This window comes from Centroberyx affinis, unplaced genomic scaffold (genome assembly GCF_046629955.1).
Source record: "Centroberyx affinis isolate AG114_WGS23_722 - 3 ecotype Tasmania unplaced genomic scaffold, CSIRO-AGI_Caff_v1 ptg000277l_1, whole genome shotgun sequence".
NCBI lineage: Eukaryota > Metazoa > Chordata > Actinopteri > Beryciformes > Berycidae > Centroberyx > Centroberyx affinis.
In genome coordinates, this window is record NW_027278956.1 from 628,016 (window position 1) to 643,034 (window position 15,019).

General features: G+C 44.2%; 1 protein-coding gene across 2 annotated transcripts; it reads right to left on the minus strand.

Annotated features, from left to right (window-relative positions):
• Positions 1 to 7,215: 7,215 nt before the first annotated feature.
• On the minus strand, positions 7,216 to 8,733 carry chrm2a (cholinergic receptor, muscarinic 2a). Of its 2 annotated transcripts, XM_071512428.1 has the most exons (2): positions 7,936 to 8,652; positions 7,216 to 7,893 (listed from the first exon to the last, which is right to left on the minus strand). In XM_071512428.1, the coding sequence occupies exons 1-2, from the start codon at positions 8,563 to 8,565 to the stop codon at positions 7,216 to 7,218; spliced, it is 1,308 nt and encodes a 435-aa protein (XP_071368529.1). In that variant the 5' UTR covers positions 8,566 to 8,652. The 2 variants fall into 2 exon arrangements, with proteins under 2 accessions (XP_071368529.1, XP_071368521.1); XM_071512420.1 differs by having other exon boundaries at positions 7,216 to 8,733.
• Positions 8,734 to 15,019: the final 6,286 nt, after the last annotated feature.

The window sequence follows — 15,019 nt, forward strand, 5'->3', positions numbered from 1 at the left end:
GTCGACAGTAGGAGCCTATAGCGTTGACAAAACCAGTGGAAAAAAAATGACTTGTAGTGACAATGTGTTTTATTTTTTCTTCTTCCTAGTACCTGATAAGAAACAATTTGTACGTTGCGATAGGAGATATAATACTCAGTGGTACAAATAATGAATATGGAAAGGATGTGTTTACTAGTGTTCTGACCTAATGATGTTATTTCTAGGATTATTTTCTCAAGAACAAATTGGATAGGATTTGTATTGCTATTGCATAGCCTAACTCTAATTTGGAGAGCTCTTTGGTCCATGTCCCGACTTAATGAAGCAGTTTGTTAAAAGTGAAGCTCTAAACGTCTTCGCTTAATTCATTTGAACGAAAAGTTTTTGAAATGGCTGAAGTTCATGATAAGATTTTTTTCCCCATCATTTTGTAGTATATGGCATTTTTTTCTCCTGTTTCCAATGAGAATAAATATAGCCTGCTGTTATCTGGAGACTGCATAATAGCGACTGTACATGTGTGCAAACTGTAACTGTTTGTTAGAGTTTGTTGTCCTCCTGCTGCTCTGTTGTACCTCACTTTATATCCAGTCATTTTTACTCTCCAGGTCCCGCCTGTATGACATGAAAGTCCTGACATTGTAGTCTTCAACTGGAGTTAACATTCCCCTTGTTTCCTATTACATTCCCCAAAAAACCCCCAATAAAGGTAGAAAAGATGGCCAGAGCATTCGTCTTTTACCCTGTGCACGTGCCTCACACAAATCAAATCCACCAGTGTTTTCAAACACATTTCATAGATTTTTATTTGAATTTCTTTCTGAGAGAGTATGGCACAATGTAACCACTCAATGCAGTTCATCTTACAGTGTCATAGGTGGCCAGTGATAGTAACACTCAGATTCATTGTCCAGAACAAATAATCAATCAAGAATGCATCAAAAGGAAATCAATACCATTGTTACTGTACAGGGAATATCATAGTGGGGGAAGGGGCAGGGGATAAAGGAGGGATTCTGGGGGGGAACATTCAGATAGTAGCTATTAAACACGTGTATGTACATTTCAACTGTACCGCATCCGAATTACATATAATGTATATCATATAGATATATACAATGCAAACAATAGACTCTTAAAAGACTTTTTTTTTCCTACTGCATGAGGAGCCACAAGCCACAGTGAGTGAAAACACAATGAGCATCTACATACTTAAGCAACTGAAAAGATGAACACCTTGTATGTACATTTGACACTTGCAGCAGGCTACTGAAGTATTTTTCATTTTTTTCTGTATTCTACGTGTCCATCATGAGTCCAGGTGGGTCAAAGAGCTCAACCCTCAACACTTTGGTTGCTCCATGAATCCGTTTCCCCAAGATGTCTTGTTAAAATTGCAGGAGTGATAAAGCGTGTCCAGTGAGATAGCTGGCGCCCAGTTTCTCCCCGAGGTGAGTGCGAGCCTCACCCCTTGTCACTAATTTACAGGTTAAATCAAAATGAAAGTATAATAAATATTATTCCCTCTAGGCCTTTTGCACCACAGTGTAACTAGTTTTAGCTTCTCCCCCCCCCCCTCCAGGTATCCAGGTTTGCTTTTTTTCCTCCTTTCTGTCTGCAAAAGCCTTAAAGTCCCATGGAACGTTTTCCCAATGCTGAAAACTTTGGATCCAGTCGCACAATTTACAAGGCAGTGATCCATTTCTTAGCAAATGATGCCCTCAGAAATGCAAAATATATATATATATATATTTATACCTTATACTTTCGTAATCTTATCTGTCAAACACAACTTTATATCTCCATATTTCTTCAATAAACATCTCTAATTTCAGACAAAAAAACAAACAAAAACTTGTCTTCTAACATCTTCTAATTTGTAATACTACTTTTGTACAACGATAAAAGAAAGAGAGATTTATAAAACGTGATAGAAAATGTACAGTATAATGATCGTAGTGTTTGTATGAATTCCAGTACCACGCATCGCTGTGTCGAAGTGAGTCTTTGGAAGCCTGTTGCTATTGAAAGACTGTTGAAGGAGGGAATACAGATCGACAGTCACACACAGTGTGCCTCTTCCCTGATGTGTGCCTCGTGTTTTCATGAACATGATATTTTTACAAGTGTGCCATCTGATGCCTTCATGCTGAGGTTGCCTTGTAGAAAAATAAAACAAAGCACACTCGCCGTACTGTATGCCGCTCGCACACAGGCACACACACACACACACATACACACACACACACACACACAAACGGCAACACACTGAAATATAAGACACAGACACATAGGGGTTGCACAGTCAAGCACAATTTCCCACACACGTAAAGACAAGTGTGCATGCACGTGCACACACATGCATGCAGAGATACACACACACACGCCCTCTCTCTCTCTCTCTCTCTCTCTCTCTCTCCCCCTCTCTCTCTCTCTCACACACACACACACACACACACACACTTCTAATGTATGAAAAATCAACCAAATCAGCCCTCTTTGCCTCCAGGGTAATATGGTAATAAGTCACAATGTATAATGTATAGGTTTTGCTAAATTTGTTTCATAGGTTTGCAAAATGAGATGATGATTTTCGATTGTTCAGTCTCAAAACTTTCATTGCCTCTACAGTCTGGCTATGAGGATGAGAACTACAGCAGTAGGAGCTCAGAGCTGAGAAACACACAGCCAGCGTCTCTGAAACAACACCCCAAAAAGATACTTTGTGAAGGAGAAGAAAAAAAGAAAAGTTCTCTTTGATAAGCACCACGCTGCAGAGCCACCGAACTGCAGCGCCGTCTACATCGCTGAGCGCAGACACACTGTATGGACGCACGAGCAAATTTAAGATAAAAGAGCAATTTGTGTTTATGTCATTCTGGGTAAGGCACTTCAAATTGCTCCGTACAATCTGGCGATATATTTTCCGTCTCAGATAAAATTCCGACAACGCCTGGCCGTAAAACCGTAGCAGCAGAGTCCACAGATGCTTAATTTGCAAGCTATCATCCTAATTAACTACGCTTTCTAATTTAAATGCCATAGAATACTAACAGCAACGATTTAAATATATTACAGGTGCTACTGTCCACTACTTCTGCATGGCTGCTGCTACTACAACAGAAGATTCTACTCCACTGCAGACATGGCAGATTACTCCTAAGCTAAGAGTGAAAGCAGAGAAACCCTAAATCTGAGGTCGTCTCTGATAAACGTTACGTGTCGTATGTTCTCCATAAAAGGAGTTTAGCCCTTTGACATAAGCCGTGTGAAGAGGAGCCCAGCTAGCTCTGACGGCACATTATGATCTGTTGATTACCATGGAGACATGTTTATGTCTAGCCACTGACAGATGAACACGGTCGTCTCGGATAATGTGTGTGAACATGCCATTTGAACACACGTGAATGCAGAAAATGTGAAATGTATACTCGTGTATGTACGTACTGAGACCAAGTGACAACACGAAAGCACGAGCGCAGGGCGGATTCTGCCCGCGCCACACGAGAGCGAGACGCAATAAAACCAACAGGAGGGACGGTAAACAGCGCCGTGTCGCGCCGTGTTTACACCAGAGCGCGAGTTTCGTCTGGGACGGTCGAAATTCCTGCGGCAAACCCTTGGCTGACCCGCCGAGAACGGCTGAGACTTCTCCAAACATGGTCCACATGCGGCGCGATCCTCTAGGGCCTGCTGTGGATTTTGTCACTGACAGACCCCCACACCCACCCACCCCCCAATCCCCCCCCGGTAACCATGACTACAAAGGCAAGCTTATCTGTGTCATACAAAGTGTACACCTTGGGGGCTATCAGCCGGCTCCCTGCCTCTGCATGCGTGACAGCCATTCTCTTTGACTCGCTGTCACCGCACGGCACTCTCTCTCGTTCTATCATAAACCCCATTCTCTCGCATTCCCCCGGTCCGCCCTCCCCCCCCCCCCCTCCCTGATTCACTTTCCATCACAAAAGACAAAGCCTGAGCAGGAATATCTTTTTGTTCTCATCTGTTCAACAGCTTGTCAAGGGGAGGGAATCGGGGGGGGGGGGGGGGAAACGAAACGGTACGTGAGAACGCTGCTCTCGATGCTGAAAGTGCATCTCGCCAAGATGACCGCCACTTTGTTCGATGCATCTCACCCCCCCCCCTGCCTCTCTCTCTCTCCAGAGGTGATAAACTGCCATCGCTTTCCGTCAAACACTCCACCGGCTGTTCAGACCGGGACCCCTGGACCACCAGTTCTGCTGGGGGGGGGCCACTTAGCTCCCCCGCTGGTATCACTCACACGACAGTTTAGCGGAGATTAATCAGATATTCTGGGAAGGCTCTTACCCACTGAGATGTGTGACAGATGACAGACAGACATGGCTCCACTTATCACCGTGACGAATGGTTGGATGTTGAACTTGGATGGATGCCTCAGTTCCCGCTGAGACTGCTGGGATAGATAAGCTACGGATGCATCCAGTCTTTTTTTGATGTGTTTGTTATTGTTACCTAGTTCTTTTTTTTTTTTTACCATTTTACCTTACGTTGACAGCAAAGAGTCAAAATGTAAATGTCAAATGCGGTAGCTTAATGCAAAATTAATGCTCAGATTTGTTCTGGCGACAATCTAAAAATACAAGGTTTGAATGGGAGTCTATGAGTGCGAGCGGGAGCGAGGGCAAAATGAGAGCAGAAGAAAGAGAGAATGAATAATGGAGCGAGCTAATGAATGCACATGTGATATACGTTGCATTCATGAACTCACATATGAGGTATGGGACTATAACGGGGCCGGGATTGAGTGGGGGACTAAGTGGGACAGGGGTGTGTAGCACAAGCTGAGCGTGTAATGGGCAATCTTTAATCTCAAATGTAGGTGTTCCACATCATCTCATAATCTGATCAGGCTCATGGTGAGTTTTCATTATAGCATCTGTCCCAGATCTCTCTTTAAGGAGACAGCCTTGAGGATCTATTCAGTGCGGGCGTAATTCTCTGTAAAGCCCCCCTACCAGCCACCGTGGCAACCTCCTGATAGCAAAGGCTGCTACATATTCATTGCTCCAATTGGTGAGCATACATTAATGCAACTGAGAATTGTCTGAAGTTGAAATGACGGATGAAACGCACGGCTACACACATAATGTAGCACAGTAAATGGATATTTTCTCATTCCTCTCGTTATTACCGTAAAATAAGCACCATGAATAGTTAATCTTAATACAAAAAAAAAAACCATGATGACACGTGCGTCTCAAATTGAAATGGAGGTGGGTTACAGTACATGGAAAGACATGGAAATAGCCCTTATTTAAATCACAAGGTTGTGGCCTGTGATTAGAAGTAAACTCCATTCTTGGAGCGCACAAACACACGCGGTTGTCGGCACGCACGCACGCACACACACACACACACACATGAACGCACGCTCATGCACAAGCACACAGGAGCGCGTGCACACACACACACACACACTTATGCACACTTTCTGGGGTTTTCACAGGCATTATCTGTACAGTGCAGTACAGTACATGCTGTGACAACAAATCAATCCACTAATCAACCGGATCAAATGAAGTCTCCCCGCATCCATAGGAAAGCGTAAGTTACCCTCCTATAGAAAGCAATAAGCTCTGAGCTCCAACCACCTGTTTCCCTCTGAATTGGGATAACTCGACTCCAAACATATAAATATCTTAATAGTCACTATGAAATAAACATCAGACACGCTGTCAGCAGTTGTACGCAGGAGCTGAAATGAAATGAAACTACTGGCAAATCAAAGAGTGTGACTGAACAATCTCATGTCACATTTTTCTATGTTTATTTAGTCATGACTTTCTTTTTGTTTGAATTTTAATGTTTTTGCGCATTCTCTGTTATGATGCATGACAGGATGTATTCATGTGAGATGCAAAATATTTCTCTTTTAAAGCTGCACTAGGGACAATTTTGATGTTAACACACATTTGTCTTATCAGCCTAAATCACAAAGTGGGAGAAGAGTGTCCCATCCTCCCTAATTAAGATACCATAGAATCGCCCTATTTGCTCATTTGAAGTTCTGGTGTCGGGTATAAACACTCCTCCACCCACCGGAGGCGATGAATCAGTGAGCAAAACACAACCCAGTGTCAGATCTTCTCTTGTTGTTTTGGTTTGCTGACATCACTGCACATTTGATGCATGATTTGTGGATATTGAAGTCAAACAGTAACCTCTCTCTGCCAGCTGGAGCCGCCAACGTGCAAAGTTACCTAGTGCAGCTTTAATATAATACCGCATTATGTATTGACGGCAACTCTTTCCCATGGGCACTCGCTCATCCCTGTAGATGGGATTGCTTCCAGCCATGATGTGACCACGCCAGAGGCAACCGAGACAAGCTGCCCCACTTTCCATCACACAGGCGGAAAGTGCCACCGGCGAGCGGCATCAGCTTACACCGGGGGAACGTGTCCTTGAGCTGAAGTCACTGCCGTTCATCTTGATCGAGGGGGATTGTCCAATCACACAGGATTGTCAAACGATCAACATCATGGGCAGACACAGACAAACAGGAAAGTAGGCAGGCAGAGGGGCACACATGGGTACACACACACACGCACACACAAACACGCGCGCACACACACACAAATATTGAGTATACACTGATATGTACAGTTATCTACAAGTATCATCACTGAACTTCAAACTTTTGAGGTTTGTGAATTCAGTCAGCCCTATTTTCCCATTGAATTTTTCTTGTGTTTCTGTACAGTGCAGCTCTCTCTATGCTCTTTTGTCTTTTTCATTTTCTTCAATCTCTTCTGCGGTTCATTGTTGCTCCCAAGGGTTGCATTACGCAGCCTCATTTTTTTTTCCCTCGGCTTATAACTCAACTCTGAATATTTCAAAAGCAACTGTCAATATTCTGCCTTCCCTTTCTGCACTGCTTCTGCACAACTCATCTCAATACAACTGGCATCAGTTGAATTTGTGTAAAGTGCTACAACCGGTTATTGAGAGAGAAATTGGAAATTAATGATAAATGAGGGAAAGTAATGTCAAATGCACTCTCGCTATCTTTATATCGCAAACATCTCTCACAATCAGACACACATACACATGCACACATGCATGCACGCGCACATACACACACACGCACACACACATACACACATACACACACATGCACACACACATACATACATGCACGCACACAGTCAACTCACACTTAAACTTGTCTCCCGAAGTGACACATATTTATCTGGCTGACCTAATATTTCTGTATTGGCAGAGGAGAAGATGCTTGAATGTCTTTTTAAATGTGACGTTGCACAGAGCGTAGCAGGCTGGGTTGATGGTGCTGTTGATGTAGCACAGCCAGTAGCCAATAGTCCACACTGTGTTGGGGATGCAGCTGGAGCAGAAGGTGTTGATCAGCACCATCACGTTATAGGGAGTCCAGGTGGCCACGAAAGCCACCAGGATGGCCATGATGGTGCGGGTCACTTTTTTCTCCCGTGACGGCGGCACTTTCTTCTTCTTGTTCGGCGGCTGCTTGGTCATCTTCACAATCTTCCGCGCCACGTGGTTCTGCCGCTCCGTGGCCGGGACGATCTCAACAGTAGCGTTGGAGGGTGTGTAGCAGTCACCCTTGGGCGATTTAGTCTTGATCTTGATGCAGGTCAGCTTGGAGCCCCCCGCCTTGGCTCGCTGGCGTGGGAGCGGCTGGCTGGGCTCGGCGCTGGAGTTGGCCCTGGAGGGCACCGCCTCCTCGTCCTTCTGGTTGGACGCGGCCACGCTGCCGGACGTTGAGTCATTGGAGCTCTCCTTCTCCTCTCCGGGGGCACAGTTCTCCCTCGCCGCCTCCTCGCCCTCGGTCTCGCCCTCTGCAGTAGTCGAGGACGGCCCCTTGCCGTTCTGCAGTTTTCCATCGTGCTGGTTAGCCACGTCGTCGGTGTTCTGGGTCTGGCAGCGCACCGTGTCTTCCCCTGGTACGTTGTTGTTGTTGGGTTTAGGTGTGTTGTTCCTCCCCTGGCCAGGGGATACGGGCTCTGGATTGGCCCCTGATGGCTTCCGGTTGTCCTTCTTCACACGGCTCTTGCTCGCTCTGGAGATCTGCCAGTAGAGCACAATCATGATGATGACGGGCAGGTAGAAGGCGGCGATGGCTGTGCCAAAAGTGACAGCCGCATTGGAGAAGAACTGGATGTAGCACTCCCTTTCAGGCACTGTCCGCCCACCAACAATGAACTGCCAGAAGAGGATGGCTGGCGCCCAGAGGATGAAGGACAGAACCCAGGCTGCGGCAATCATCATTCCTGCCATCTTGGTGGTCCGTTTGACAGGGTAGCTGAGAGGCTTAGTGACACAGAAGTATCTGTCAAAGCTTATGATGAGAAGATTCATGACAGATGCATTGCTGACAACATAGTCCAAGGCTAACCACAGGTCGCACACCACCGGCCCGAGGGGCCAGTACCCTATCACTATGTAGACTGTATACAAGTTCATAGAGCACAGTCCAATAATTAGGTCAGCGCATGCGAGGCTGAATAAAAAGTAGTTGTTGACAGTCTGTAGGTTCCTATTAACTTTGATGGAAAGCATGACCAGGATATTTCCAATAACCGTAACCAAACTGAGGGAACCAGCCACCAACACGATGAACACCACCTCCACAGTCTTGTAGGCGCTTTCGCTCTCTTCCACAACTTCTGTTTCATTGCCTTCAGAGGCATTCCAGTAGGTGAAATTGAATACATCCATGGCATTTGGTCTTTTGTTTCCGTCTCCTATTCAGATGGAATCTACAAAAGAGAACAAAAGAGAAGAGAAGATTGGTAACGTGTTGATAAACATGGCCGTAGCAGCTTTTGGCAGTTTACTGTCATTTTGACATGTTTGAGTGGCAGGTATAAGGTCATTTCTAAAGTACAATGTGTTGTCATGGATTGAAAAATTAAAAATAGAGATAATGACAAGAGAATTTAAATGGATATGACAAAATTGCATTGGGAAATCAATAAATATTCTACCATTAACATGCTATGTTATAAAGTAATTTTCAATCAAGTGTCAATTAAATGTTTTAATATAACAACAGATACAATGCCACCTTTCCACTTGTGGAATAGTGTGAGGGGGATTAATAATTTATTAGTAGACAGCTAAAGTTCATTCTTTGATAAAGAAGTCCTTGCTGAACGGGTCAGTCTCTGAATAGTGTAATCATTTCTGCGTTACATCAGGTATTAGCTCTTCTAAAAGCAATTCACCAAACAACAGTGACAATTATAACTATACACTAATTAGACTGGTAATTAGAAGCACAGATATGTGGCACTGATATCATTTTTAATCAGTGCGTGAATAAAATCTCTCTTAGACACCTGCTCCATGATGGAAAAAAATAATATTACAGTAATTTTCAAGTCAAATGAGGATATTGCATCTGCAGCTTCAACATTCTGGCAAAAGTTTTCCATGCAAACAGCTTATAGATATTCAATGTTTTATTGAATCACGATTACATTAACAGAGGTTTGTCTAGGCTTTCCCCTGCCTGTCCTCCTATGAATACATTCTCTGAGTGTTCTGACTGGCTTCTGCCTTGAAATACTGTCTTTTTTTTCTTTAAGTCTACCGAGTGTGTTTCCGAGCCTCAGCCTTCCATCTCCCATCCCCGTATGACACTCACTTCATTGGCAACGTTAGCACGTAAATCTTCTCAAAAGAGAGGGAAAAGTGTTATTATACACCACACAAACAGTCCACATTACAAAGAGTTCAATAAAACTTAAAGAGGAATAATTGACGAAATTGGAGCTGCCATTTTATCATCAAAGGTCCATTTCCAACTTGCACTCAAATATTCTCTTCATACGGCACTATAAAATTCCTTTGATCCCCAAGTGACCCACTAGTTCTCGCTTTTAACCTTAAACATTCGCTTGTGTGGAAGACCTTGCTTTGATTTATACGCTGTTCAGTTCTTCACTCCGTAAGCCTTTGATATTAGGAGTAATGTGGTTTGTCTGCTCCGTCTCCGGAGCAGTTACGGGTGCTGTAGGTCAGATTTTATGACAGACTCGGTGGCCTATCGCTGGCTCTCCTCCACATCAAAGAACTCACTTCTCAATTTGACATAAATGTCGTCAGATTGCAGAAGCGCTTTTCAACTTTTTTTTTTCCTGGAACTCCCGCAGTTCAAAAAGAACAAATCAAACTTCAAGTGTTATTCGCTTGGTTGACCGCTGTTGATGGGACGCACTATGCTGCCTGAAAATCATTGTGTCTTAATTTCCTGAAAGTAATATCAATAATATAGGTTGTCTAATGAGTTACTTTCCTGACATTGTACAGATTTAAAGAAACAAGCATTCCACATGCAATCAATCAATGTTTTTGTTCAGTTGGGAGATAAATAATGAATTTGAAAATTATATATACATTTGAACATTGACAGCTCTCGTATACAGAAGAACATCCTAACTCTAGTTAAGTTTAGACCATGCACTAAACTATGCCTGTTATTAATTGGCTTGTCAATTTAGACCAGTTTCCTCTTAATCACTGGCTTGATTTGGTTTTTCCACATTTGTGGTGACACTAGACTGCTGATTGACACAATGCAAAATTGATGTATCTCCATGTACCTTAAGATAATGAAGTGTTACGGGTGACATGCTGTTGCAACTGGAGTGTAGTCTTTCCCAAGACTTTGCCATTTCAGTTTAAGGTCCTTAACAGTTGAGCGCAGTTGCTGAGTAACTAGTGAGCATTCACTTATCTGCTGTGCCAGAAATCCCTAATCATTGCATTAGGCATGGAGCTAAGCTGGCCTAATCCCCATAAAATGTTTAAGTCCACCGATTTATATTCAAAAACACCAACAATACAAATGGGACACACTTGTGGCTCGCTTGAGACAAGTGGATTAGAGAACTAAAGTGGATCAGTATAGATGGTCATAGCACAGTGGAGGCAGCTAACTCCCTTAGCCGCTCTTTGTCCACCTCCAGCTGCCATAAGCCTCGTCCCACACCTGAAATCTCTGCCACAACACAGCCAAAGCTCTGCCCTGCCAGAGTCAACTAAAGACGCACAAATCCTTTTCAGCTGAATCCGGGCAGCCATGGTTTGCTAAAAAGGTCTCAAGAGAGCCTGGACTTGGTTTTAAAGCTTCCATCCACATATTGTGAGTCATGCTAGCATCATCCTACCACAGAAAAGCTGTTTTATTTCGCCCGTCAGGCTGCAGTTTTACGGTTTTGCTTGCAGCATTCATGCTTAAGTATGTGTCCCATCTCCTAAGACACAGTAAGTCACAGCAAGAAAGTTTCACTGGACAGAATAATGACATCTTTCCTTCAGTGTTAGACTGGTAGCACAGGTACCGGCATCCGGGCCGGCCGAGCATGAGTGCCATGCCATCGCCTGAAGAGAGCGGCAGTGGCGCTCTAGCATAGCTATCAATCACAGAGCTTACCAAGTCTCACTGCTGCTCCAGTCAGCCCCAGCTCATCTGGCAGTGCAGTGCACCCACAACCATAAACAACACCTACACTATGTCCTAAAGGAAAATGAATATTCAGATTTTTCTGCTTTATCTTGTCACTCTTTTTTAATTGATGCACATTAGCAGACTCATTTGAAGCAAAAAAAAAAAAATAAGCCAGACTTGGTATCTCCCTTTATCCTCACAGCCCTTAAACTTCCAATATTGAAGTTACTGAGTTAAAGGTGTGTCATTTCTGCCAGCCTCAATTTTCCCTTCGTTTAGTGCATTTAAAAAAAATTGCGAGGCCAGTCAGTTGCTGCCATGGGAGGATGTGAATAAATGAGTTTGAGTATTGTTCTGTATTCGGACTTAGGTGTTCCTGGAGCTGGCTCACTAGAGCTGAAAATTGCTTGTGCCCTTTGGGAAGCAGAGAGGGTAACCTCACCCTTTCTCCACAACTTCTGTTCTGTCCTCACTGTATCTTTTCTAGTTGACTCCAGGCTAGTCAGATGATCAGGCTAGTCAGATGACCAGGCTAGTCAGATGAGTAAAACCGAAAAAAACAAACATTATTAAAGTAATAAACAACCTTGACATTTTTGCTCAATTGACAGTAAATGATTGCCTTTTATTTGTAGGCAAATAAACACTTATTCAGGTCACTGCTTATGTCAGGGACAGACAAGGTGTTTTCATTTTTAACACACTTGATGCAATATCAAGCATGAATATGAGAAACCATTTACATGTGGGACGCGGGTGTGTAGTTACACTTAGAGTGATGCATTAGACTGACTCCCTAGTGTCCAGATTCCTATTCCCCATCTCTGAGCACTGATCCAAGGTAAAGCCCGGGGCATTTGCCCCCTGCTTCTGATGATTAGATGCATTTTCATTGCTGGCCCTCTCCATGGGAGCGTGCGGGGTTAGGCCTTCGTTTACTTGCTGTTTGCAGAGGAGCATGACTAGAATGCAAAAGCTATCATCACTGCAGTACGGCTGGTCCACAGGGGGTACGGATCTGTTCAGCACTCCTCTCAATGGTATTACAGTCCATGGATATAACCGAGGCAGAAAATATCACTTAAGTTGCTCATCCTGAGCTCAAGGCTTCCCTATTCAGGAGCTAATCGCAGGGAAGTAAGCATGGAGGTCAGTTTTCTATCAAATGTTTGAGAGGTGGCTTAACTATGAGAAACAGTTTAAAATTTTGGAAATGTTTGAACTGGTTCACGTATGTTCAGTGTGTATCGAGGCTGCACAAACCAGGCCCGTGCCAGTAGCTGTACGATGGTTTGTTAACACATGAACTGGAAGTATCTTTCACTGAGAGGCTCTCCTATGGCTTTTCACACTCGACTGTAAGGTTGAGAACCCGCTTAGGTAAATATTGGCTGGTTTTCTCCTGAGTGTGTGTTAAGTACTCTCCACTGGTGGTGTCATTCAGACACGGGAAATGGACAAATCTCTGCGATGTACATACACACACACACACACACACACACACACAACCGCACACATATTTGTAGAAAGTCTAGCAGGAAATGAAAAAGGTTACGATAACCATCAAACCAATCCACCATCTCAATGTTCCAGTGAAAAATGCCTACACCACGATCCAAATCTACAGCTGCTGCATTTTAATTAGACATTTGCATTCATTTCCTGGAGTCCTTCTGACTGTCCCGAGGGGATCAGAATGTGAGGAATGCTTTTTGACAGCTGCCTGTAGAGATTCAGTGTAAATATTTACGCTGAGCATGATCCACCCCTTAAAGAATATTTTGACAGGCGCCTGTCATCAGAAGTTACGCCACGCCAGTCTTTTGTGGCGAACGGCATGAGAGGAGAGCGGTTAAATCGTTCTCCTGAGCAGGTGTGACAAAGCCTCTCAAACCCCATGCCTCTCCGGCGGCGCCGGTGCAAAGTGGACACGAAGCGAGAGACGTTAATGGGGAGTTAACAAGCAGGAAATGGCATTCAAGCTGGTGGAAAAACACTCTGCGATCTGCGAAAACAGACAACCGCCAGGATCCCCCGGAGAACCTTTAGGTGGCCATGTGTCACTGTGCGGCAAGTGTGGGGAACGAGATCAAAACGTACACTAGAGAATTTGCATATGTTTTTGTGTGTGTGTGCCTTCACGTGTATACAGTGAGGGGGGAGGGTGTGTGTGTGTGTGTGTGTGTGGGTGTGTGTGTGTGTGTATGAAAACAGTTCTTGCCCACGCACTTCTCCATCTTCCCGTTTCAGTTTCCAATGCGGTCAACCACATCAAATCCAAGTGATTGCTCCACTCCCTCTTTATTTCTGTTGATGAATTGTCTTGGCAAGGAGCCCGCAATTCTTTCACCCTGACCTTTAGACGCCACTGTCGAGAAATTATATTCATCCAGATTTACCACAAATTATCCTCAGCGTAGCAGGACTGTCATTTTAAGGTGCCCTCTATCCACCTACCCCCCTGCAGCCGTCCCCACCCCTCCAGAGAATATTCAGAGATCTGCCTATTGATATTCCGGCTACTTTGTTATGGCAGCTTCCACGCCATCTGTGAAAAATGACAGTGTCACATACGACCTCTGCTGTTCTGCCAGACAGCCCGCCCGACAGCACCGCAGCGATTCACTTTAAACATCCTCATTCAGTCCAAAAATCTGTTAGAAGACACAAATTCTGGAGATAAAATTACCGGAAGCATATTTCAGCCGTCTGCTGCGCATAGATTAAACTAGCGCAAGTAAGCCAAGTGAAGTTGTTTTGAACAGATGCAGGTCAATGGAAAGATCTTATACTGTTCTAACCATAGCTGACAGTTCAGAAGCCGCGTCGTCTGGAAAATATCACACATTCCAGGCTTTCGGGGCGCGAAAACGCACTGGAGCTCAGCCAATAATGAAAGAACAAAGTCCTCAAGCGGGCTGGGAAGGTAAAGCAGACGAGTCAATTTTCTCCTGTCATACGGAGAGACCCTGCAGCAGCCATGACTTGACAAACACCGTCACGCTGCCTACTCAAACGCTCGCAATCTCGCCTCTCACTTCACATTAACACAATTTATATTACACACATAATTTACCCACGACTGAAAAAAGACCCCTTGCCATGTTTCCTCTGTTGATTTGGCTTTAATTAGTCAGATTTTCATATTTTTAATCAGAGTTGCTTCTCAAGAGTGGGAGCAGGGGTAGGAACTGCTAACCCACCTAAAAAGATTTTCATTAGTCTGGCTTTCAGTGGAGAGTTTTGGTGTCCCATGATGGTCTAAGTGTTGTTTCAGCTGCTTTTCCACCCTGAGAAGAATACAATTTGGGTGGAAACACTGACTCCTTGTATTTCTTTGGCATTAAAATGGTCAAATTCAGTCTAAAAATATTGGTATCAGTAGGCTATCTGCCTTCATAAACCCATATTGGTCAAACGGACGAGGAAACACAACATAGCTGGGACTTTTTGCTTATTCCTTATTCCTTATTTTCAACTGGGCACCGAAGGCATTTGCAGCAGCCATTATCAACAGACAGACATATTAACACCAGCATCTGGCAGGCGAATCATTTC